Genomic DNA, 26,856 nt, shown 5'->3' with positions numbered 1-26,856 from the left:
CCATAGGGAGTTTCCGGATTCATGTACATTATCACAAATTTTCTCCAATGAAATACACCTGGCATGGGTTTGAGTTTGAGCTAGGTACTTTATATTGTCTGCTCACTGAGGGTAAGTTTAGAAAGCACTCATACTTTAAATCCTTCCAGATTAGGGTGACCAGACAGTAAATGTGAAAAATCGGGATGGGGGTGGGAGGTAATTGGAGCCTATATAAGAAAAAAGACCCAGAAATCGGGACTGTCCCTATAAAATCGGGACATCTGGTCACCCTATTCCAGATAATCCTTTTAGATGACTACAATGTCTGTTATGTCCCAGTCACTTGGTTACTGCTGCTTCATAACACATCCCCTGGCAGTGTTGCTAATCCCAAGCATTTGAAAACCATTATCAGGCTTCCAAAAATCATGCAGTTGGCTTAAAATCTTGAGATCTTTTAAAAATAATACACAAAGGGTTTAGAGAGGGGGCAGGGAAGTGTAATTCTGTTTTGTGCAAGATTTTTATATTTCAGAAGTTGGTTTAGGAACAAACCCACAGTTTTTGAAAAGGCTCTGGAAAAGGGAATGGATCCCTGGAGTCATGGACACTGACAATTTTGGATGTTCCCAGCCCCCAGGGCAATCTGCATGTGTATCTGCTCCAAGGCCATGGACTCTGGAGGCTCTGAGGTTGCTAGCAGGCCACTGGGCAGGTTGCAAAGGAGCTGGGCAGGTGAACTAGCAGAAACCAGGCAGGATTCTGATGTAGGCAGAGTTTCCTCAATTCCGTGGTGCTGCAGTGAAATTGGCCCTTCTTGACGAAATGTTCCAATTTCACTCAGTCAGCAAATTGCAATGGAACAATGTTTCTGGGCCCTGGAGAGAGTCACGTTTTCAAGCTTTTCTTAGCAACCCTGAGGGCTCGAAACATACTTAAAAAAAAATCTGAGATTCTTAACTGATCACATGACTGAAGGAGCTGAGGCTTTAAGAGAAGCACCAAATACCGTGAGAACTGGTAAGTGTGCCTTCAATCTATGCTATCCTTGCTCTAGGAGGTTTCTGGCCACTTGTCTCCAGTCCCAGTTTCTTATGCCTACTAGTGGTACACACTGCCAGGTCCTTCATCTCTCTAGGTCATTCGCCGTGACACAGGAATATGATACAGGCGGGAAATGGTGAAGGAATAACATTGGCACAGAAGCAACAATGGAAGGCTGTGTGCAAGGCTCTGAAGGAGGGAGGGAGGATGCTTGGAAGAGGGAGCATAGGGGGATTACATGAAGCCACAGGTGAGAGAATGAGATAAAAGGAGAAAATGCTGTATCAGAGAGGAGTGTGAGGAGAGTGGAGAGAGAAAGAAGGAAGAAAGAAGGCTGAAGAGACATGAAGGCAAAACTATGTAACACCTCAAAAGTGAGGCTTTCTCCATTTGCTTCCTTCTTCTGGCTCCCCCGTCCCCATTTAATCGAACACAAACAGCTTGTTTTCAATCCAAGCCCCTTCACAGTCTATCAACACCATGAGGCTCCTCTGCTATTGCAATGTCATCTACCGCCTCTGCCCTCCCACTGCTTCCCATTGGTTACAGTTTTCAAACAAACACGACCATGACTGGGGCTGCCGCAGTGCAAATAATTACTGTTATTTCCCCCTTATGGTTAGAGATCGGCCACACCAGAACCCACTGGATCCCAGTGTCCGTCCTCCCCCACCCCCACTCACACACATACACAACACTGGATAATGGTCAGACTGGCAGTAGGGGCACTAGATTGAGATAGTCCTTTAATTCCTGGCTCTGCTTCACACTCCCTCTCTTACTATGTTTTTCCAAAGAACCTAGTACAGTGGGGCCTTGACCTCTAATTGATAACACAACAACAATAAATACAAATTTTATAACCCTGATTTATCTCTATAATTGGCTGAAATGCCCAGAATCTGAAAATCCTCAAAGGTTGAAGAAGTCGGATCTGAATCTGATTCCAGATCTGAAGTGTGTAACTCAGATTCATCTCTATGTATAATCCTGGATTCTTACCTAATATCCACCCGGACCTTTCAGGGTCTTCCATGAACCATGTCCATTGCCACTGTAATTTACCCCGAGACAGAAAAATGAACAAACAAACAATGTCTGTCTCAAGTTGCAATGTTGACTGCGCTAACATCACATTTCCAAGTAAATGGAGAAAATGGAAAGTTATGTCCAGGAATCAGAACTGAAGGAAAATAGCTATCCCACCGCCACTGAAGGAAAGAAGTATTGTATCATAGCTACTGGTGGAAGAGAGAGTTCAATCACTCTTTATCCCTAAGGGATCATGTTAGGGCACCAAAAACCTTATATATTCATTTCTGTGGCATTTAAGGATCAAGTCTCTGAAGTCACACCTCCAATTATAGTCTCAAGCCAGGCACAGAGGGGCTCATTACAATGCCCTCCTTGGTGCTCTAACATGCTAAGTAGATTTGTTTATTTGCCTTTGCTCAGTTTTACGGAAAGCTCTCGCTGTTTTGCTAAGTCACAGGAAGAAGTCTCAAGAGCAGTGTAACTGGAAATGAATGGCTCAGTCTTTCTTTCCGTAGGGAGCACTCAGTGAATTCAGCGTCAAAGTTAGGCTTAAAAGAAATCCAGATGTGTTAAACTATGGAAAAAGCACAGTTACAGCGAACAAACAACTTTAACTTTGTTCGTGTAGATGCCAAGCAATCACCCTACCCTTACAATTAGTGCCTAATAGTGCCTTACAATTTACTGCCCCTGATTGGGTAAAACTGATTTTTCATACAGTTTATGGCCAGAAGAGGTCAATGTGATCATCTAATCTGACCTCCTGCATAACAAAACCTTGCCCAATAATTTATGTATCGAGCCTATAATCATTATTTTTTCTAGCTCTCACACATCTTTTAGCTAGATATCCAGTTGGAATGACTTCAAGTGACAGACAATCTACCATTAGCAGGAGTGTTGTAAGCAAGACAAGAGAAGTAATTCTTCCACTCTACACAGCTCTGATAAGGCCTCAACTGCAGTATCGTGTCCAGTTCTGGGCGCCACATTTCAGGAAACATGGGGACAAATTGGAGAGAGTCCTGCGAAGAGCAACAAAAATGATTAAAGGTCTAGAAAACATGACTTATGAGGGAAGATTGAAAGAATTAGGTTTGTTTAGTCTGGAAAAGAGAAGACTGAGAGGGGACATAACAGTTTTCAAATACCTAACAGGTTGTTACAAGGAGGAGGGAGAAGAATTATTCTCCTTAACCTCTGATAATAGGACAAGAAGCAATGGGCTTAAATTGCAGCAAGGGAGGTTTAGGTTGGACATTAGGAAAAAAAATCCTAATCATCAGGGAGGTTAGGCACTGGAATAAATTGCCTAGGGAGGATGTGGAATCTCCATAATTGGAGATTTTTCAGAGCAGGTTAGATGATCTTGATGGTGCTTGGACCTGCCATGAGTGCAGGGGCCTGCCCTTGATGACATCTTGAGGTCCCTTCCAGTCCTATGAATCTATCATGGATCGAGTGATGCTTTTTGTTAAGATGGCTGGTGCTGGTAGCTGGGTATGGCTCTGTTTTTTGCCCCCTTCCTCTGCCTGCCCAGTTCTCAGCTCGAGGATACCGCTGCTTCTGTAGGCCACGCAGCAGGCTCCCCAGCCTTTAGAATTGCTTTTCCCTGCCCTGTGTCTGAGCTGTGTTGGGAGCAGGGGAGTGAGATGAAAACTCCACGGTGTTTGGGTGAGGGCAGAAAGGGGGTGGCAGCAGTAGGAGGCAGAAGGGATCAAATTGCATGAAAAAGAGGGAAAATGTTTGACTGGGCGTCGTGGGTCTGAAAGGCAGTGGGCTAGGGGTTAGGCAGTGATTCCTCAGACCTTTTCAATCTCTCCATTCCTGAGGGGGGAGCCCTGTTGGGTCATACATATAAAATCAAAAGATCCTAGAAGGAGCCTGGCATGTGGTTGAAACTTGCCCGTAGTTCAATGTTGTTTGTTTTACAGTAGTGACTGGAGGTGCAAACAGAGACCAGAACCCCAGGGTCCTTGATTTCAATGGGGCTTCTTACAGTCTAAAGCATGTTAAGCATGTGCTTATGTTTCCTTGGATTGGGGCTAGTGTGCTCAGTACCTTGCTGGTCTGAGCTTTATTCTGGGTGAGCTGAGAAGTTGGGAAATGTCTGTAGATCCTAGGAGAGCTGTTAAAGCAGCACTGCAAAGAAACTGGAGGGATTTGACAGCTTTATATGGCATAGTGTATGGATGCGGATGCTTAAAGGATACTAAACATCATGCTTCAGGACTTAACCAAATCTCTAATTATTAGAGATCATGGCAGGATGTGGGGAAGGGCTGATTATTCCACATCTGCCTATTGAAAGTTATTAAACCCTCTTTTGAAACCTCTGGTACTAGCCACTAGCAGAGACAAGACACTAGATGGAGCTCCGGTCTGATCCAATCTGGCAATTTCTGTGTGTTTATTCAGTGTTTCATAAAAAGACCGGTGAATCCAAATGCTTCTGCAGACCAAATTCCATCTAAAGAGAGAATCTGCACCAGTGGGTGCTGTCCTATTCCAAACTGAGTGACTGTCCGGGTCTGTCACATCTTACACTGGGATCACGTTCCGCAGTTAGAGCGTAAAGCGGAAATCGCGTATAGTCAAAATTACGTTGAGTGGAATGGCGGGCGGAATCGCCCGCACTAGAGGTACCGTATTAAAATTGTTATTTCTCTCTCTCTTTTTTTTTTTTTTGCCGTCTGCGTAAAGCTGAAATCGCGCATGTTAAATGCGCGTAAGATGCGACAGACCTGTAGGCACTTATCGGCCTGAGAGGGGGTGCTTGTGACAGGCGGGTTTCGAGGCCATTAAACTGAAAATTGAAATCTGAAGTCAGATTTGATTCAGGTCTCTTTTAAACAGCTATAAACAGATGCAAATCAAGAGGAACGGCACTGAAATCCCCTGGAGTTCCAGCTGTGTAAAACCTGTGTAAACCAGATCAGAATAATAATAATAAAAATCTCTACCCCAGCCATATACTCCACTGTACAGAGCTGTCTCCATGGGGTACTCCTGGGGGAATTCTGCACCAAAACAATATTTTAAAATTCTGCATATTTAATTTGTCAAATAACACTATATAATCACACCGGTTTCAATTATTTTGGTAATTTTTCAAACACCTGCCAGCCACAGGGCCCCCCTGGCCCAGACACCTGCACCCCCTACAGTCCCCCAGAGCCCAGCTGCAGCCTTCCCAGCTCAGACACTCGCACCCCTCCCTTTCCAAAGCCCAGGGATCCAGAGAGAGAAACAACCTGATGCTGGGCCCTGTGCTTGTATGGAGTTTCCTACATGTCACCTCCTCCTTTCAAGGTGTGCCAGGAACCCTTCATCTCCATCTCTCTACCCTGGCAGCATCTTCTATGGGCAAGCTGGGAGCTGGGCTCTGCTGGGTCCAGCGGCCTCTAGTGGCAGCCAGCAGCTCTGCAATACCAAATCTGGGGGAGGTGAAGGAAATTCTGCACAGAATATTAATGCGATGTGAATTGTGCATTGTGCAATGGTGCAGAATTCCCCCAGGAATAATGGGGAGAAGAAGTGAGAACAAATAATCATGTCGGGGTCTCCACTGAATTGCACAGCATTTATCCAGTTATGGCAATAATGTGAACAAGGACGTGTGTATTACTAATTGTGTTTTTTTGCTATAAAAGCTGTTGAAAAATCTGTATTCGGGGGGACTGCCAGTTCGCTGGTACCCCCCTTGCATGCTGGTAATAAAGGGGCCTCGGGCGATTCTGATCCAAACACAACGCGTAGTCGTTTTTCCACGACACAGTGTTATATTGACCGTCTAGTCTGCACAAAAAGTTACAGAACCCTGCTTAAGAAAAAGACTATTTGTAAGTGAATTAAGCAGTCATGGGGTAAGAGGGAAGGTTTTGTCATGGATCAGTAACTATTTAAAAGACAGGAAACAAAGGGTAGGAATAAATGGTCAGCTTTCACAGTGGTGAGAGGTAAACAATGGGGTTCCATAAAGAACTGTATTAAACATATTCATAAATTATCTGGGAAAAGGGGTAAACAGTGAGGTTTCAAAGCTTGCAGATGATACAAAACTACTCAAGATAGTTAAGTCCAAACCCGACTGCAAAGACTTACAGAGGGATCTCACGAAACTGGGCGATCAGCCAAGGAAATGACAGATGAAATTCAGTGTTGATAATGCAAAGTAATGCACATTAGAAAACATAATCCTAACTAGACATACAAAATGATGGGTCTAAATTAGCTGTTACCAGTCAAGAAAGAGATCTTAGGAGTCATTGTGGACAGTTCTCTGAAAACTATGTGAAGTGGTGGTTCAAAAAGCTAACTTAATGTTAGGAACCCTTAGGAAAGGGATAAATAATAAGAAAGAAAATATTATATTGCCTATATATAAATACATTGTATCCTCAGTCCCTGAATACTTTGTGCAGTTCTGGTTGCCCTATCTAAAAAAAAAAAGATATATTAGAACTGAAAAAGTCCAGAGAAGAGAAATAAAAATGTCCAGAGTTTGAGCTTTATTTTTTTTTTAGAAAAAGCTGAACTTTTCTGCTAAAATGGTTGATGCATAAGAATTTATGTGTATGTGTGTAAAAACTCCACAGGTAAGGGGAACATTTCCCGAAAGTTTTAATGGTGAATCGTTCTTCTTCAGAGAACTGCAACCTTTCAAAATCGCCACCAGCTCTCATAACTGTCGACAGGAATAAGGCTAAAGCTGCCTTTAAGCAAAGAGGTCCTCTTTCAATATGACCACCACCTGCCATTATTTACCAACAGCAGTAAAGTCAAGCTGCCCTCACAGAAGCTAGTGGTCCATGTCAGCACAGAGAGCCATCCTTGAGAATAGAAGATGCAAGCTGTTTTGAAAGAGGGCAGTTCCTCTTGGTATCTTCTGAAGAAGAACTTTTACTCTGGAAATATTTTGATTCAAATGGGGAGCTAGGGACAGGGCATCTTTTGGGGAGAGAGAGTCACCATCTTTCACACTCATTTCTACTTTGGTCCACAATCCTTTGGATATGTTACCATTCTGGGAATGTGGTCAAGCACATCTTCTTTCCCAGGCTAGATTTGGGCTGATGTGTGGATGGGCTGATGCCTCCAGCATGTCTGTGGTTAAAGCTTGTAGGTTACTTTTCTAGTTACAAAAGACAATTCTCTAACCTAGGACTTGTCTTTCAGATCTTCAGCTTTGATGTACGTGTTTCAAATTAGGAAGAGCACCTACAGCCTGTGATACAGGGGAGCGGGGGCGAGAAAGGAGAAATCTAATTAGAAAGTTAATGTGAAGAACTGGTTGAAAAATTGTTGACTACACTATTTTCTGTTGAAAAATGCCAGTCAGTCTAAACTGAAATGTTTCTTGGAAACATATTGGTTTGACAAACTTTTTTTGTCATATGTGACTCAAAGATGGATGTTCCCATTGTCTAACCATTCCTGCTTCTTTTTGAAAAATGCCCCCTGAGGCCACATTTAACTGAGGTATCATTTTATGTGTCTGTTTTATAAAGAGGAACTGCACATCTTGAATTACATTCATACCATCTATCTCTGAATGGCCTCCCAAGCTTTCCTTCTGCGCAGACGTGAGCGAGGTCTCCATATTTCACTCTGTGAGCAGTGATCTCTGGTGAGATGCTAATGCCTATAGTAACTCTCTCTTTATTGTGTTTCTAGGGGAGGGGAAATTGCTGGGAAACGGTGCCTCTGATCAAAAAGTAGACACGCTTAGCCCAGAGAGCGCAGACCACAGCTCTTGAGGAAAAGGGGACAGGGAAGGACTCAGTGCTGGGAGAGGGAAACACAGGGTTACAACCCCAAAAAGGGATTGCATATGTACAGTCCTGGGGTTGGGAGACAGCTCCCCAAAGGGCCAACAACATTCACAGTCATTGGTGAGCAAATGCAGCCTGAATCAAAAAGTAACAAGAGGTTGCCCTGGAGAGGCAGTTTGACACATATCCCAGGAGAAATGAGAGAATATTCATGCACATACACCTCTACTCTGATATAATGTGACCTGATATAACACGAATTTGGATATAACGTGATAAAGCAGTGCTCCGGGGGGGCGGGGCTGCGCACTCCGGTGGATCAAAGCACGTTCGATATAACACGGTTTCACCTATAACACGGTAAGATTTTTTGGCTCCCGAGGACAGCGTTATATCGGGGTAGAGGTGTATATTGTTCAGCATGTATTTTTTTATTTGTTAAAGACTTAAAACAAAATAGACACTCGAACTATTAAAGTGCTTGATTTATGATCCTCAAGCTAGTCCAGTTTATACCATCTCAGGATCTAGCTCCACCAGTCCTGATTACAAGAGATGTACATGTTTTGCAGGAGACCAGGTGAGGGTACGTTTGTGTCCAGATGTGTTTTGTGTTGGCTGAGTTGGCCACTGCACTTGCTTTTGCTGTTTTGTTGTGGATTGTGTTTCTACTCATCTGTAGATCTGTGTTTCTACTCATCTAAAGCTGGCACAGATGTCTTTTAGGTCTTCAAAGTCTAAAGACAATGAATAACGTATGGGAGGCACAGGAAACTGCAGTGGAAGAAACCTAAACTAGGACGGGGATATACAGAGGAGGGTGAGGGAGTCAGGCATAAGGATGTTCCCATGGCTGAGGGGCTAATCCTACATTTGGTAGACCCAGATTCAAGTACTTGTTCTGTCAAAGACTTCCTGAGTTATCTTCACAACTTGCTTTATCCCATTGTGCCTCAGTCACCCATTAGTGGAATGGGGACAGTCATAATTCCCGACCTCACAGGGGTGTAGTGAGGCTAAATACATGCAAGGTTGTGAGGTGGGCAATTGTCATGCTACTGAGGAGTATGTGAAGGCAATGGATCAGTACATCGAACTTTCCAAAATTCCTTTGAAAAACCCAGATTAGCTGCTTCAAACAGCAGCTCCCAGGGTGGCCTGAATGCACTGGCTTTTACCTAGGGTTTAAACACAAAGCATACCTGGACGTGGGCAGAGGTTGGCTTATTAGTTAATATAAACACTTTATTATTACAAGATCACCTCCGGTTTAATTTGCTGGTCGTTCTGCAGTCCAATGGGCCCTTAGTTATCCAACACTGGGTAATGTGATGTGTCACTGCACAGTGAGTTAAATCCAGGCAAAAGCACGGCCATTTCTTACACTGCCTCATCTGGGAAGTTGTGAAAACGTGGCTGAATTGGGTATGGCTTTTGAGTTAAAAATCCATCTTTTCCCTATAATGGCTTGTGCGCATGCTAGCTCTGATCTTCAGACTGACTGGAACAAGGGGGCTCTCCAGTAGCTAGATATCTGGCTTCCTTTAATTGCAAACGTGAAAACCGCAGAGAAAAGAGGGAGGACAGGTTTTTAACTATTTGGACCATTGCATCTATCATATTCCACTTTTGCATGCTAGGTTGCTGCGTGAGCACACTGAGCACTGATCCCATGGCAGGGCTGGTCCACAACATTTTGGCACCTGAGGCGGGGAGCTCAAATGACACCCCCATACCCCCTAGCTTGGGCCAAAACTTTGAAAGGTCTCAATTATGCCTTCTTCCTGTTCTACTCCCCTCATGGTGCTGCTCTGCTACCTATCCCAATAAAGGAGAACTAATAACTTAAAATGCCTTGTTCAAAAATTTTAAGTAACACAACTTTCAAATGCCTGACCAGCAAATGTAACTTTTCTTGTCTGCATAGTAAACAATCTTGCAAACAAAATTGCAAGAGTTGACAACACTGCTGTCATAACTATAAAGGGAAGGGTAACAGCTCTCCTGTGTACAGTACTAAAATCCCTCCTGGCCAGAGACTCCAAAATCCTTTTACCTGTAAAGGGTTAAGAAGCTCGGGTAACCTGGCTGACACCTGACCCAAAGGGCCAATAAGGGGACAAGATACTTTCAAATCTTGGGGGGGGAAGGCTTTTGTGTGTGCTCTTTGTTTTGAGGGGTTGTTCGCTCTTGGGACTGAGAGGGACCAGACATCAATCCAGGTTCTCCCCATCTTTCTAAACAAGTCTCTCTTATTTCAAAATTGTAAGTAAAAGCCAGGCAAGGCGTCTTAGATTTACTTTGTTTTCTCAACTTGTAAATGTACCTTTTACTAGAGTGTTTATCTTTGTTTGCTATACTTTGAACCTAAGACAGAGGGGGGTCCTTTGAGCTCTTTAAGTTTGATTACCCTGTAAAGTTATTTTCCATACTGATTTTACAGAGATGATTTTTACCTTTTTCTTTAATTAAAAGCCTTCTTTTTAAGAACCTGATTGATTTCTCCTTGTCTTAAGATCCAAGGGGGTTTGGATCTGTATTCACCAGGAGTTGGTGAAAGGAAGGAGGGGGGAAGGGTCAATTTCTCCTTGTTTTAAGATCCAAGGGGGTTTGGATCTGTATTCACCAGGAGTTGGTGAAAGGAAGGAGGGGGGAAGGGTCAATTTCTCCTTGTTTAAGATCCAAGGAGTTTGGATCTGTATTCACCAGGGAATTGGTGAAAAGTTTCTAAAAGCTTCCCAGGGTAGGGAATGGTGGTAGCGGACCAGAACTAAGCTGGTAGTTAAGCTTAGAAGTCCTCATGCAGGCCCCTACATTTGTACCCTAAAGTTCAAAGTGGGGATACAGCCTTGACAACTGCGTTTGCAGCAACATAAAACCTGCTCTTGCTTAAAGATGCACAAGCCTTCTTGTGACCACTGGTGTAGCAGGCAGCTGACAGGTCCAGCAGTTTAATCATTGGAAACTTGTCCTTTCTCCTTAGCCATAAGGAGTTCATCTGTCAGTCCTCACAGACTCACAGGTCAGAAGGACCACCATGATCATCTAGTCTGACCTCCTCCTGCACATTGCAGGCCGCAGAACCTCACCCCCCCCCCACTCCTGCCAGAATCCATCTCCTGCTCTGAAACCTGGTTGTGTCAGTCCCCAGATTTTGGAATGGATCAAATGTTACCAGAGTTGGTTGCAACACTACCTTTGTTGATTCAGCTCAGGGAGGATTGGTTAGAGATTGGATACGTGGAAGGACCGGTTCAGTGTGTTTTCGGAAAGGCAATAATTAATCAACTGGACTGACGTGGCCATTTCAACAACTTTTAACAGTATTTTTTGTTGCAGTTGCATTTACATAGACATTCAAGTCAAGCGTGTTCGTCTAAATGCCTTAACCATTGAACAGCTGAGGGAAAAGCATTGTGCAAGGCCATGGGGGAACCAGGCAGCCCTTCCCGATGGCTGCAGCCTGTAAATATAGGATCTACGTGTTCTAACTGGCCACAGTGGCAAAGAGGAGAGTCATGGCTGCCCCACTCACCTCAGCACATTCTTTAACCGTGAGGGGAATTAACTGTTGGAATAATTTACCTAGGGATACGATGGATTCTCTGTCACCTGAAGATGGTAACTCAAGACTGGCTAGCTTCTAAAAGATCTGCGCTAACTCAGACAGCTGGGCTGGACTTGATGCAGAAATTACGGGAGGTTCTCTGGCATGTGTCATGCAGGAGGTCAGACAAGATGATCATAATGGTCCCTTCTGGCCTTAAACGCTATGAATGCCGGCCAGCCGTACAGACAGGTGGCTGTGGCCCAGGATGCTTGTGGGTGTGCTGCAGTTCCTAAAATACTAGCCATAATTACACCGCGTCCTAGGTGGGTTTGGCACTGACCATTACAATGTCCCTGCCCCCAGAGAAGTGCAGTGCTGTCTAAGGGAGACAGAAGAATGTTTTAATCTAGCTACGTCTGGGTATTTAATGAATTGTATTTATTAAATTTAATGAATTGTATTCAAATGAATTGTATTCGTTACATTGTATTTAATGAATTGTAACCAAGATACTTTGCAGTGTCATCTGAGGATCTCAAAGAGCTTGACAACTGTTCGACCTGCTTCGAGAATGGAAATGAACGGATACGCCTGTTACTGTGCCGTGAAGGATGGGGCTGTCACCAAGCGGAGCCCATCTGCTGGGAGCTCAGAGCGCTCTGTCTGGCTTGGGTAGAGGAACTTGGATTAAGCCGCACAACCCCCTGCTAAGAAGGCGAGAAATGTGGGTTTCCACCCAACCGGCCAGTGCTGGAGTTGGGAATAGAACCCAGGAGTCCTGACTCCAGGACCCCTGCTCTGATCAGGGGGATTCAGCTGACAATGCTGCCATTTGCACGGCTTATGGCACTGGGTTCAAGCCAGCTGGTAGAGGTAACTAGCTGTCAGTTAACTTGAGTCCCAGGTGCACGTTTACACACACGTGAAGCCTGGCTCAAAGCGGGCAGCTCTGCGTAGTTTATAAATCCCGGTGTCCAACCAGTTAAAGAAAAAGACTCATTTGGGAGAGTGGAAGATCCGGGGACTCAGAGACATCCAAGGTGCCAAGCTGGTGTCATCAGCGCTGGGTTAGTCACAGCCAAGGGGAGCAACCAGGCTGCCGGGTCTGTGAATAAAGAGCTGCAGCATCCTCGCGGCCCAGCTCAGCCTGTAATAAACGGGGTGCTGCTGAGCATGCCTCTTATTCCTGACCCCACGCCCCTCCCCCCAGCGTACCCCTGTGGGGAAGTGTCAATCCTGGAGCCTCCCCGACTGACTGGAGACGTTCGGCTCAGTCGCCTACAGGGAGCAGTGCTGCAGCTCTGAGCGTAACAGCTCCATCACCAAACGAGAGGCCCAGCTCCTCACCAGGGTGTGGGAATGAGCCGAGTGTCCCTGCTGGGGATCCGGGGCGAATCTCCCTGAGCAGAGAGGTTGTTCTGCTTGTGCAGAGCGGGTCTCTGTGTGGGGAAGGGCCGCTCTCCAGTAGTGAGGGGGATGGTGGACACTTGGGGTCGGAAGCCAGCTGGGTCCGGCTTGGTGCGCACTCTTAGGGTCTGTCTACACCAGGGTGAAAGTCCAGGGTTAGGAGAACTCAAGCTGGCAAACCCAACCTACGGCTTGAGCGTCTACACTCATTTGCAACCCCGGGTTAGGAATTGTTGCACTCAGGTCCCCCGGGGGCTCCAGTGTCCAACCACCCTCGTCCTGGACTTTCCTAGCCCCCTCCCAACTCCTTTGTTTGTGGTGCAGTGTGAGAAAACTTGACTGTCCACAGGACGAAGAAACCTGTCCCAGGGGATTGTGGGATACTGTTGGCAGCCTCTCAGAGCACGAGTCCAGTGCAGAGCAATAGGGCTTGAACCCTGGGTCCCAGCTTGACTCAGGCTCAGACCCTCCACCTCTGTGGGGTTCTGGAGCCGAGCCCTGGGTTAGCGCAATTTGTGGGTCAACGGAAGGGGGGTTAGGCCTGAGCCTGGGTTCAAACCCTGGGCTTACACTGCAGTGTGGACACACCCTTAGCCACAGACTGCTCCTGTTGACAGGTGAGATGTGATTATGGGGAAATCCCCCTTCAAAGGAGAAATGGGGCAGAACTGATCGCCCCCGCGAAGCTGCCGACGTAAAGGCCTCTGAGTGCTGGGAAGGGAGTGACCCGCTGGGAGAGCTCATCCCCCTGGTTAGTCTGAGTAGCGCAGGCTGAGACTTCGGGCCACGTGCCAGGCACCGGGAACGTGGCCCTGCGGCTGTGAGGGTGGATCATGGGAGAAGCTGCAGGAACGAGAGGGATTCTGGGCACCGCTCATCAGGAGCGAGCTCTGACCACCAGGATCTTCTGCATTAACAGGTGATAGTGAAATTACCCCATGAGCCAGGAGGGTGTGCATGATACCAGGGTATTCCTGTGCCAAGGGGGCCGGCAGGGAGCTGCCATGGGATAACCGGGCAGGGAGGGCCCACCTGTGTGGGGGCAACTGCGTGCAGAGGGGAGGAGATAGCGCTCAGTGACAGAGCAGGAGGAGCTGGCAGATTTGATTCCTCTTAAGTAAGCAGCTTCCAGCAGAGGGGATGGGACGCCCCCTGGTGGGAAAAGACACACGGCCGCGCTTATGTAGCTGTGAGATGCAGGAGCGCCACAAATACCCCACTTTTCCCTGGCACTTCTCTTGATTTCCCAAGGACCGGGATGACCCCCTTCCTCAGCCCCCCAGGACTGGGGTTGAGGCACCAGCCCACCCTCTGCCCCATTGCCTCCCTCTCACTGACCCCCTGCCACCAACGCTGGGGCCACAACGTGCCAGCTGCCTCGTGGGGTGGGGTGGGGCTGTGCCCACAAGGAGGGTCCCCCCTTGGAACAGTCGGTCTCTCCCCCATTTCTCTGAGCATCTCGGTTCTCGTTCCCCAGGCGCTGAGCTCTGGTCTCTGGCCAGCGTGGGCAGGGACGTGGTGATGCTTTTGGCCGGGCAATGCAAAGGGATGATGTAGGCCTGCCCTGGGGGCCCTTGGATAGGCCAGTGCAATGGAGCTGCGGGCAGAGTAACCCCAGTGGAGGAATGTCCCTGCACAGGGGACCTCGACCCCCAGGCACAGAACCACCAGCCCTGCACTGCCCCAGAGCAGGGGGCATTCTGGGGTGGGGAAAGACAGGCTAACGGCAGGTACCTGTGCAGAGCCCACGGGGGCCCCTGCAGCCTCCCCCCGCCCCTGCCTGGGAAACGGGCCCAGTCTCCCCGTTTGTCACTGGCTGTCAAGGCTGGGGAGGGGAGAAGGGAAATCCCTGCCTCTGGGAGAGTCTGTCCCTGGAGGATGTGGGGCGAGGAAACCCCTGTGTGCCTGGCCAATGGGGGGGGAAGGAAACCCCTGTGTGCCTGGCCAATGGGGGGGGGAACCCCGTGTGCCTGGCCAATGAGAGGGGGGAACCCGTGTGCCTGGCCAATGGGGGGGCGAAGGAAACCCCTGTGTGCCTGGCCAATGGGGAGGGAAGAAAACCCCTGTGTGCTTGGCCAATGGGAGAGGGGAACTCCTGTGTGACTGGCCAATGGGAGGGGGGAACCCCTGTGTGTCTGGCCAATGGGAGGGGGAAGGAAACCTCTGTGTGCCTGGCTGAGGGGGGGGGAACCCCTGTGTGCCTGGCCAATGGGAGGGGGAGGAACCTCGTGAGCCTGGCCAATGGGGGGGGGGGGAACCGCTGTGTGCCTGGCCAATGGGGGGGAAACCCCGTGTGCCTGGCCAATGAGAGGGGGGAACCCGTGTGCCTGGCCAATGGGGGGCGAAGGAAACCCCTGTGTGCTTGGCCAATGGGAGAGGGGAACTCCTGTGTGACTGGCCAATGGGAGGGGGGAACCCCTGTGTGTCTGGCCAATGGGAGGGGGAAGGAAACCCCTGTGTGCCTGGCTGAGGGGGGGAACCCCTGTGTCCCTGGCCAATGGGAGGGGGAGGAACCTCGTGAGCCTGGCCAATGGGGGGGGGGAACCCCTGTGTGTCTGGCCAATGGGGGGCGAAGGAAACCCCTGTGTCCCTGGACAATGGGGGGGAAGGAAACCCCTGTGTGCTTGGCCAATGGGAGAGGGGAACTCCTGTGTGACTGGCCAATGGGAGGGGGAAGGAAACCCCTGTGTGCCTGGCTGAGGGGGGGGCATTAATCCCACAGCATCCGGCACAGGCAATATCTGGCCGTCCCTGGCGCACTCTGAGGGGAAGAGCCCCCCCTCCCCAGCCGACTCTGGGACTCAGGTGGGGCGGGAATCCTGTGCCTGGGGGAAACTCCCTGTCCTTGGGGTGAAGTATAAACACTCCCTGTCCGGCAGACCCAGGGCGGACCTGCAGGAAGCTCTGGATCCAGCCACCAGACTGATCCTTCCCATTCCCGCACAGCCCTGCCCCAGGCTGGCACGCCCATGGCCCCGGGGCCCCCAGGTTCTGGCCCATTTACAAACCCTGCTGTCTCCACCTGGCTTCCCTCTCTCCCTAGTTTGTCACTCACAAATCTTTGGGAGCATTTCTCCCCCTCCCCCCCTCCCTGCACACTCAGGGACAGGACATGAGCCCCCAGCCCCTACCCCCACCCCTCATGGTGGGGTTCCTCTCCCATCAACTGCCACAGGCCCGGCCAACTCCCCCTCTCAAAGCAAAGGGGCTGTCCCCCTCCCCCCTGCGTAACATGCTTCCCCAGCGATGTCCACCAGCCCCCCCAGGAACAGGCCACCCCGCAAAGACTGCAGCCACCTAACTCACCCGCACTGCTGGGCTCTCAGGCTGCCTCCTCCAGCTCGGGGATGGCAGTGGCGCAGCGGAATTGCCCCTAAGGCTACGGCTGAATGGCAATAAAAGACCCGCAGCAGCGAGTCGCAGAGCCCAGGTCAACTGACTCAGGCCCACCGAGCTCGGGCTGCGGGGCTAAAACTAGCAGTGGAGACGTTCAGGCTCAGGCTGAAGCCTGGACTCTGAGACCCTCCCCTCTCGCCGGGTTTCAGAGCCCGGGCTCCAGGCTGAGCCCGAACGTCTACATGGCCCAGATGTTTGTGTGCTAGAAAATCTGTGGAAAGCGAACACAAAATGGACACAAGGTTCACGGTGACTAGCTACTCAACACAATGAATCTTAACAACCAGGGGGAAGGAACGCAAGCCGAAACAGGGAAAGAACAGGTTAAAGAATATTTGGATAAGTGAGATGCATTCAAGTTGGCAGGACCTGATGAAACCATTAGTCGAAACCATTTCAGAACTGACGAAGCGTCTGATGAAGTGGGCATTCACCCACGAAAGCTTATGCTCCAATACATCTGTTAGTCTTAAAGGTGCCACAGGACCCTCTGTTGCTTTTTACAGATCCAGACTAACACGGCTACCCCTCTGATACATTTCAGAACTGTTAGCAACTCTCTTGGAGAATTCCTGGCGGACAGGTGAGGTCTCAGAGGACTGGAGAAGGGCAGACATAGCACCTACCTTTCAAAAGGGGAACAGAAAGGGGAACAAAGTGGACCAGGGAATCAGAGACCAGTCAGCCAAATTTCGAGACTGGAACAAATGATTAAACAATCCGTTTGTAAGCACGTGGAGGATAACAGAGTTATAAGGAATAGCCAGCATGGATTTATCAAGAACAAATCATGCCAAACCAACCCAATTTCCTTCTTTGACAGTGTTACTGGCCTAGTGGAGCGGGGAAGCAGTAGATGTGATATACCTTGATGTTAGTAAGGCTTTTGACACAGTCCTACTTGACATTCTCATAGGCAAACTAGGGAAATGTGATCTAGATGAAATGACTATAAGGTGGGTGCACAACTGGTTAAAAGGCTGTGCTCAAAGAGCAGTTATCAATGACTCACTGTTAAACTGAGAGGGGGGATCTAGTGCGGTCCCACAGGAGTTCCACAGGGGTTCTGGTGCTATTCAATATTGTCATTCATGACTTGGATAATGGAGTGGAGAGTATATAAAATATGCAGATGACACCAAGCTGGGAGGGGTTGCAAGCACTTTGGAGAATTCAAAACTGGCCTCGATAAATTGGAGAATTGGTCTGAATTCAACAAGATGAAATTCAATACAGACAAGTGGAAAGTACTTCATTTAGGAAAAATCAAAAGCACAGCTATAAAATGGGGAATACCTGGCGAGGTGAGAAGGAGCTGGAGGTTACAGGGGATCACACATTGAATATAAGTCAACAATGGGACACAGCTGCAAAAAGGCTAATATCATTCTGGGGTGCATTAACAGGAGTGTCATAGGTAACACACAGGAGGTCATTGTCCCATTCGGCTCGGCACAGCTGACGCCTCAGCTGGAGAACTGTGTGCAATTCTGGGTCCCACACTTTAGGAAAGATGTGGACAAATAGGAGAGTCAAGAGGAGAGCAACAAAAATGATAAAAGGTTTAGAAACCTGCCCTATGAGGAAAGGTTAAAACACTGGACATGTTTAGTCTTGAGATAATAAGACTGACGGGGGGACCTGATAACAGTCTTCAGATGTGTTAAGGGCTGTTCTAAAGAGGAAGGTGTTCCGTTGTTCTCTGTGCCCGCTGAAGGTAGGACAAGAAGTCAGGGGTTTAATCTGCAGCAAGGGAGATTTAGGTTTGATATTAGGAAAATCTTTCTAACTATAAGCTCTGCTGTGGGCATCCAAGGGGGGTTGTGGAAGCCCCGTCACTGGTGGTTTTTGGACAAACACCTGTCAGGGATGGTCCTGCCACAGCGCCGCTGGGGACTGGACTTGATGACTTCCCGAGGTCCCTTCAAGCCCGACATTCCTAGGATTATAAACCAACAGCCTGGGAAGTAAGGCAAAAAGCAAATGAACTGGTAACTGGTTCCAAATTATTTTTCAACTTTCTTTTAATTGATATTCAGGCAACTGCCAACAATGAACAAAGTGCCAGCAGGGAGTGGCTCAGACCTGATGTACAATCCTGGGTGAAAACAGGCACCCCTCATATAAGAGAGAGAAACATTCACCTGTTCTCACTGCCCTGGTGGTGTGGACAGGATTAAGACCCCCCTCTCCTGTATTGGGAGATGACTGTATTCATATTATCCATTTGGACTGGGGTCAAAACACGCCTCTATACCAGGTAACCTTGGTGCAGGGCAATGGGAAAACCCAGCCACCACGCAACAGTAAACAGAGGAAATGTTAGAGCTAGACTGTAAAATCAACAGCCATTGAAATACCAGAGGCTGGCAGCTCTGGAATACCGTTCTCAGCTCAGACCCCTGCAGCACCCACACCGTGCCCAAGACGATCTGTCGCTGAGAGTCCTGGCTGACACGGGCCCTTCCCCCACATCCCCAGAACCACTTTTGGATTGACCCACAGAATGGGCATCTACCTATATCCCCCATCTCCCATCTCCCCTCCCAACTCCCGCTATTGTTCCATGTCTTTTCAGAGTAGAAAAGGCAAACGCCCCAGTACATCCTGGACTGATATTCCCCATAACCGCCCTGTACTGAACTACAAGCTATAAACTTCTAACACACAAAGAAACGATCAAAAGGCCCTCATGCAGTCAGTGCTCCCCGGTCGGCTGCAGAAAGGATCGGGCCATGCAGGTTCTGCCTTCCCAGGACTCCCTGCGGTGCTGGAGGCTGTCCCATTTCTAGGGGCTGAGCCGTGGGTGGGTTGCCTGGTGTCGCACCAGAGCGTGCTTGAGCCGGAAGTTTTTCCCACATTCGAGACAGGGGTGGGGCCTCTCGCCCGTGTGGATGCTCCGATGTCTGTTCAAATCCTTCTTCTGCCGGAAGCTCTTCTCACAGTGGCTGCAGGCAAAGGGGCTTTCTCCCGTGTGGATCCTCCCGTGTCGCAGAAGATCCTGCCTCTTGCGGAAGCCTTTCCCGCACTCCTTGCAGGTGTGGGGCCTGGTGCCCGTGTGCACCTTCCGGTGGGCATTGAGGTTCGACACGTGGCTGAAGCATTTCCTGCACTCGGTGCAGGAGTAGGGTCGCTCTCCCGTGTGGGTGCGCTGGTGCTTTCGGAGGTCTTGGCTCTGCTTGAAGCGCTTCTCACAGGTGCCGCAGGGGTAGGGCCTCTCCGCCGCATGGGTTCTCCGGTGGGCGGCGAGATGCGCCAGCTGGCTAAATCCCTTCTCGCACTGGGAGCACAGGAAGGGTCTCTCTCCTGTGTGGGTTCTCTGGTGGCTCATAAGCTCCTGTCTCAGGCAGAAGCTTTTCCCGCAGTCCATGCAGGTAAAGGGCCGATCCCCCGAGTGCGTCTTCTGGTGTCTCGTAAGCCCTGCCATTTGTCTGAAGCTTTTCCTGCAGTCCAGGCAGCTGTAGAATCTGTCTCCGGTATGGACTCCCTGATGTCTGGCCAGATCCTTCTTCCGCAGGAAGGTTTTCCCACATTCCCAACATTCATGCGACTTCTTCTGACCATGAAACCTGCCCAGGCTTTGGAAGAAGATCTTCCCCTTCAAGCTCTGCTCACAGGCCGAGCAGCTGGGCACCTTCCCACGGGCCTTGGCTCCCACCTCTGAAGAGGACACCGCGTGCTTCCTGGAGCCCGTTTCACTCTCCCTTGGACTGTCCGGCTCCTTCTCTGCTGGGATTCTCTTGGGGGTTTGCAACTTGCGCCGTCTCTTGTAGGTTCTTCCTTGGCTTGAGCTCTGGAAAACTGTCTCTTCACCATCTCCTGGTGGCATTGTTTGCAGATCCGGGGTCTCAGGCCCGTCCTCCAGGTGCTGCTCCTCAGCTCCGTTCATGTCCCCTCTGCTGTATTTCCCAGAGGCGGTTTTCTCTCACCCCCCGCTCCTTTTTCACCTAAGCAGGATGGGAACCCAACAAGACAGCCTGAGCCAAACTCCCAAAGCCAATGCAAGAGGGAGAAAATTCTTCTAATAAAAAGGGTTTAAAAACTACCAACACAACCGCCTGGAAGTGACCTCCTGGGTAGCTGGGTGGGAGACAGCGGGCAACAGAAACTAGGGGACACCTTCCATTGCAAGGGCGTCAGGGCACTTTGCAATAGAACGGAAGGCTCAGAATCTGGGCTGGGCAAAGTAAGCAGAAGATTGCTGGGGTGCGGTGAGACAGCTGGAGACCCAGCTGCACCAGCCCAGCGGAGGCCGGGTTCTTCCTATCCCTCGACCCCATGGGGAAGGATACCTTGGAAATTCTAGTAATAAAATCCGGAGTAACAACAATCGGTGCTCACCCAGGGCTGGGGAGCTGGGCACTAGTTTGAAGAGAACAGATTTAAATGTCCCAGGACAGCAGCACGACAGGCCCTGCTGCACAGTTTGACTCACCTGGATCTCGCAGCAGACAACCCAAGGAAAGACTTAAGGACCCGGAAACACTAAAGGGAAATCAGAGGTTTGCAGAGCGCCCTGGGAGTTACCAAGTTGGAACAGGAACCTGGAAAGAAAAAGGCTCTGGTAAGACAAATACTTCATCTGACCTTCCTGCCCCTTCGCACCACAGCCCAAACCCCGGGAGGGACTGCAGGCTCAGAGGGGAGCCTTCCTGCTCACAAGGTATGGAAAGCCGCTGCATTTGAGGGAGAAGATCTCCTGCCGTTCCATGGAGGGCTGGAGAGATGAACAGAGTGGGGAGCTAAGCAGGTAACTTACCCATAATTTCACCAGTATGATGAAGCTCCAGAATTCAGCCCAAGAAAAGAGACTGACTTAGCCAGACTGGGGGAAAGCCTGTGTCTTGGGATTTGGGACCAACCACCAATCAGAACCGGGCAGGGCCAAGCCAAGAGCAAGGAGGGGGAAGAGAAATCACAGCCCAAGCTCCCATAATGGAGGAGCTGAGAAAGTCTGTGTAACCGGCATATCCAAATGACAGCACAGACATACACCCAGAATACACTGGCAATGGGCCAGTCAAAGGCACCTCAGTAGGTATAGGACTCATCAGGGAACACATTTAGAGCAGAGAGGGGTGCATCTGTGAGCTCAGTTAATGACAGGACATCCCCGAGTAACAGGAAATTGCTGGTGAATTGGGAGGGCACAGCATGGTAGGAATGATTAGCGACTGACAGGAAGACAGGAAAGTACAAGGCTCCCTGAAGGTGCCCAGCAGAGGCTGTGACGTTATCAATGTAATATCCAGATGTACAGAACCTTCCCTCTTAACTTGTGTATATTTAATTTTAAACATAAACTTTAATAAAAAATGTAAATCTGTTCTTATCAGTTTAATATCTCATTGAAAGGTGACAGGGCCAGAAAGAGTTAATTAACTCACAGACTGTCCTGACCCATGGCCGAACTTTAGAGACTGGTTAGGAAGATCTGTAAATGAACAGAGCTTTGAAATGCAAGTCTGTATTGTCAGAGGTAGAAGGGGAGATGTTTGCTCAGGTCTTGTGATGTAAGCAAACAAGTCTTGTCTATTGCTATAGCTTTGATTCAAAGATCAAAGAAGGAATATTAACATTTAGGAAGACACTTGAGTGAAATAGTATTATTGTCTCTATGTCTCTTTGAAGGTTGTGGTACCTGTATCTGAACTGTTTAATGGATAAATTACCCTGTGCTAATTGCCAGGATGTTTGGGAGAAGGCGAGTTAAGCCTATTGTTTTCTCAGGCCAAAAGGCTGCTGGAAATGTATAAGAACCCTGGGACATGATCCTGCTTCATCTCAGATCTGCTTTGGGTTTCAAGAGGGGGAAACCTTAAGCCATAAGGACTGAGATCCCCAGTCACTGACTGGAGTCACCCTGAATATGGACATTGGACTCTAACCTATGGACTATTTCTGAAAGGACTTTTGGCAACTACAAGCTCATCTCTGCTATGTATCTGAACCTCAAGAATTGAATTCAAGTCTGTCTGTATATTGATCTTTTAAGCAGATTTTTGACAAAAATGCCTGTTAAACTTTTCCCTGGCAGTCATAGGCGTGGATCTAGGGGTGCTGGAGGTTCTGCCGCACCCCCTGGCTGGAAGTGGTTTCCAGCATATTCCGGGTTTACAGTTTGGTTCTATGGCTCTCAGCCCCCCCAGTATATAAATTGTTCCAGCCCCTGCCTGCAGTCCCAAACCGTCTCCCGCTCCTTGTGGGATGCCAAAAGTTTCTGCTGGCCTGACAGCTGCCAAAACCTCCTACTGCCTCCCCCCAAATGCTACCGCGCTGCTCTGCGCTGCATGGGTGAAACTGGCCGTGGGAGCATAAGACAACTGGGATTCACTCTCCCGGGACGTCCCTGGGGGCTGTTGCACCAACTGCACGAGCCACGGCAAGATTTCATCCCACAGAAACTCTCGGGGGTTCGTTTCCCTAAAGCTGCTGACTTGCTTCCAGCCCAGAATCCGGGGCCTGGGCAGCAGAAGTGAGCTCCTGTGTGACCCAGAGCAAACAGGTCCTGTCTACAGTGATTTAAACAGGCCAAGCCATTAGGCAGTTGCTTAAATCAGCAGGTCAGTGAACTGAAAACTTTCAAACCATCCCTAGAGAACCTCCCTTAAAGCAGTGCTTTCAAACTTTTTTTCTGGTGACCCAGTTGAAGAAAATTGTTGATGCCCGCGACCCAATGGAGCTGGGGATGAGGGGTTTGGGAGTAGCTCAGGGCTGGGGCAGAGGGTTGGGGTGCGGGGCTATGGGGTGCGGGGCTGTGGGGTGGGGCCGGGAATGAGGGGTTCAGGGTGTGGTAGGGGGCTCTGGGCTGGGGCAGGGGGTTGGGGTGCAGGAGAGGGTCAGGGCTCTGTGCTGGGGGTACAGGTTCTGGGGTGGGGCTGGGGATGAGGGGGTTGGGGTGCAGGAGGGGCTCTGGGTTTGGGAGGGTTCAGGGCTGGGGCAGGGGGTTGGGGTGCGGGAGGGGGTCAGGGCTCTGTGCTGGGGGTACAGGTTCTGGGGTGGGGCTGAGGATGAGGGGTTTGGGGTGCAGGAGGGGCTCTGGGTTTGGGGGGATTCAGGGCTGGGGCAGGGGGTTGGGGTGCGGGAGGGGGTCAGGACTCTGGGGTGGGGGTGCAGGCTCTGGGGTGGGGCTGGGGATGAGGGGTTTGGGGTGCAGGAGGGGGCTCTGGGTTTGGGGGGGCTCAGGCTGAGGCAGTGGATTGGGGCGCAGGGTTGGGGTGCAGTCTTACCTCAGGCGGCTCCCAGTCAGTGACGCAGCGGGGGTGTTAAGGAAGGCTTCCTGCCTGTCCTGGCACCGCAGACCTCGCTGTGCCCCAGCTCCTAGGCGGACTTTTAACAGCCCGGTCAGCGGTGCTGACCAGAGCTGGCGCGACCCAGTGCCTTCCATTCCGCGACCCAGTACTGGGTCCCGACCCGCAGTTTAAAAAACACCTCCTTAAAGTGACTCAGAGCGGCCTGATTTCCACTGGCTGCTGCTTAGGGTTACCATATTTCAACACTGAAAAAAGAGGACACTCCACGGGGGCCCTGGCCCCGCCCCAACTCCGCCCCTTCCCCGCCCCCATTCCAACCCCTTCCCCGCCCCAACTCCGCACCCTCCCTTGAGCACCCCACATTCCCCCTCCTCCCTCTGCCCCCCGTGAAGCCGGTAGCGCTCGGGCAAAAGACGCTCGGGGGACCCCGAGTGCGAGCGGCTGCAGCAAAACTAACAACTCCCCCGATCTGCGTTGGCACAGAGGCGGCGGGCGGCATGCGAGTGCACAGCCGCCTCCTCCCCGGGCTCCGGCTGCTGCTGCGCTGGGGAAGTTGCTCGGCCCCGGCGCGCGGTGGAGAGCGGCGGGAGCCCTGAAAGTTGGAGCCCGGGGAGGAGGCGGCTGCGTGCTCGGATGCTGCCCGCCGCCTCTGTGCCCCGGCAAATCGGCAGATCGCGGGAGTTGTAAGTTTTGCTGCAGCCACTCGCACTCGGGGTCCCCTTACCATGCCTCCCTATTTTCCCGGACATGTTCGGCTTTTTGGAAATTCCTCCCGGACGGGGATTTGAGGACCAAAAAGCCGGACATGTCCGGAAAAAGCCGGACGTATGGTAACCCTACTGCTGCTGGGCCCTGAGGTCTCCGTCCCGTCGGCCTCCAGCTGGGCAGAAAAGGGCGAATCCTCACTGAGGCACCAACTCCACTAGCAGAACTGCTGCATCCCCAACCCAGTGACACAGGGCATGGGTGGGAATCAGAGCCACGATTCGCCCCAGTCCGTGCCAGCCGGGCCATATAGGGTTTAATGCACATCAGGGCCCAGGATCTGGGACAATGACTCTTCTGGCCATTGTAATCCCCTCCCCACTGGAGCATGCAATAGCCCCTGTCCTGGCTGAAGATGCAGCCCCAGTGAGCCCTGACAGCCCCCACCCTGCCCGAAGAGACTGGCCTGGCCAGGGCGGTTTCCAGGTGCCCCTCAGGAAATCCCCATTTCCGCTGATCTCTGACCCGAGTGAATATGCCCGCGATGGAGCACAGACAGAGACCCGAACTCGGGGCCGAGCGCAGCCCGTGCTCGCTGTCCTGCTGGAAAAGCGGAAGGCCGCTCCTGGGACGCACCCAGCCCAGCAGCTCGGAGCGGGCAGCTGCAGCAAGAGAGTAGAAATCTCCCTCAAAATTCCTGCTCCCGCACCTCGGCCCCACGGCGGCCATTTCACAGCAGCCTCCGCCGGGCCTGGGAAGATGGCGGCTGTCTGCCAAGCTCTGCAGTGGCGGTGAAGTCAGGCTGCCCTCCCTGACGACGGCCACCACCAGCCAGGGGGCAGGGAAGGGGCACGGTGAGTGCAGGCAAATCTGGGGAGGACACAACAGCAGCCTGGTGAATATGGGGTAGGGCAGGGACAGTCGCTGCAAACGTCTGCATATGTATTCAACCAGCTTTACACACTCGCACTGACCTGCACACATGGATCGGCCTTACACACTCACACTGCCCAGCACACATGGGACTGGCCTTATACACTCACACTGCCCAGCACACATGGGATCAGCCTTACACACTCACACTGCCCAGCACACATGGGATCAGCCTTACACACTCACACATCTCTGTACACATGGGACCAGCCTTACACACATAGCCCTGCACACATGGGACCAGCCTTACACACTCGCACAGCCCTGCACACACAGGACCAGCCTTACATACTCGCACAGCCCTGCACACACAGGATCAGCCTTACACACACAGTCCTGACACATTGGACCAGCTTTACACACTCACATGGCCCTGCACACACAGGATCAGCCATACACACTCACACTTCCCGGCACACATGGGACTGGCCTTACACACTCACACTGCCCAGCACACGTGGGATCAGCCTTACACACTCACACATCTCTGTACACATGGAACCAGCCTTACACACACACACTGCCCTGCACACACAGGGTCAGCATTACACACACACAGCCCTGCACACAGGCCCGCTGAGCCCTTCACCCCACAGCCCCACTCACTCGCTGATGGAGCCAAGCCAGGGCTGATCCCACAGGCAGCGGCTGCAGGCCCAGGCGGTGCCCCTCTCTCTGCCCCTCAGAGCCGGGCGGTGGGAGGGGACGGCGCGGCACAGCCAGCAGCTGCGTGCAGGCTGGGGGCCCCGACTGCCAGCTCTGGGCCCTGAGCACTGACCCCTAATGGAGAGAGGAAAGCGCAGGGCCAGCACGGACACTCTGGGGCTGAGCTGCCAAACTGCTGCCGCCACCCCCAGGCCCACGGGCGCGTCGCCCTCCCTCTGCCCATATTCACGACACCCACTTCTGCCAGCTGCTCTTCCAGGAGGGGGCACGCGCCTCGGGCAGGAATGGGCGTGTCCGCCGTGTTATTACGCCAGCCCTGCTCCGCACCAGGCCTCTGCGTGCTGCCGCGGGGTCAGTAACGAAGGGGCCAGTGCCTGGCAGGGGGCAAGGGGCACCCCGCTGCAGGGCGAAGGCAGCCTGCGCAGAGTCCCTGTTTCTATGCTGTCACACAATGGCCCATGTTAGAGAGGGGAAAGGCCCAGGGAACATCCTGGGAGGTGCATGGCAGACCCCCAAGCCTCCCCCGTTATGTGACTGTTACACACCCCACATGCAGAGTGGACCCAGCTCCCCCAGGCAGGCCACCAAGCTCACAGCAGGGCAGGACCCACTGATGCTTCTGCAGCAGCTTTGAATAAACTTCCCCCAGAGGCATTTCCTGCATTCAGTGTGGGAACAAAGCCCCTGATCACCCTGCCTTTGTGCCGGGAACACAGACCCTGGGGAAGGGGGGACGCTGGAGACTCAGGCAGCTGGGGAGTCTGCTTGATCTCAGGGCTCCAGCCACGCAGGGCTGCTGCAGCCCGCAAGCAGAGCTTGCCTGTGTGTGTTTCCCTGTTCTGGGAAGCGCCCCCCCCCCCCCCAGCTGCGGTGCAGACAGACCCTCAGGGCTTGGGGGCGTCACAAGAGAAGATTTATGCCCAAACCGAGCACAGGCCCCTCACCAGTGCGAACGCTCTGTGTCTTGTTAGACTCTGCATTTCGCAGAAGTGCTTCCCAGCCACAGTCCATGCAGGGAAAGGGCCTCTCCCCAGCCTGAAAACTCTCTGGTGGGGTCTCAGATTTGGTAGGTACCTGAATCTTTCCCCACCCTCCCTGCAGGGAGAAGGTC

General features: G+C 51.1%; 1 protein-coding gene across 1 annotated transcript in view; it reads right to left on the bottom strand.

Moving 5' to 3' along the window:
- Positions 1-18,976: 18,976 nt before the first annotated feature.
- LOC135873901 (zinc finger protein 420-like) overlaps positions 18,977-26,856 on the bottom strand; it is a 136,297-nt gene continuing 128,417 nt past the window's right edge. Inside the window, exon 9 of the mRNA XM_065398510.1 lies at positions 18,977-19,363. Coding sequence (XP_065254582.1) covers positions 18,977-19,363 — 387 coding nt within the window. The remainder of the gene's footprint in view (positions 19,364-26,856) is intronic.

This window comes from Emys orbicularis, chromosome 2 (genome assembly GCF_028017835.1).
Source record: "Emys orbicularis isolate rEmyOrb1 chromosome 2, rEmyOrb1.hap1, whole genome shotgun sequence".
NCBI lineage: Eukaryota > Metazoa > Chordata > Testudines > Emydidae > Emys > Emys orbicularis.
The sequence above is the reverse complement of the archived record's forward strand: the minus strand, read 5'-3'. Positions and strand labels throughout refer to the sequence as shown.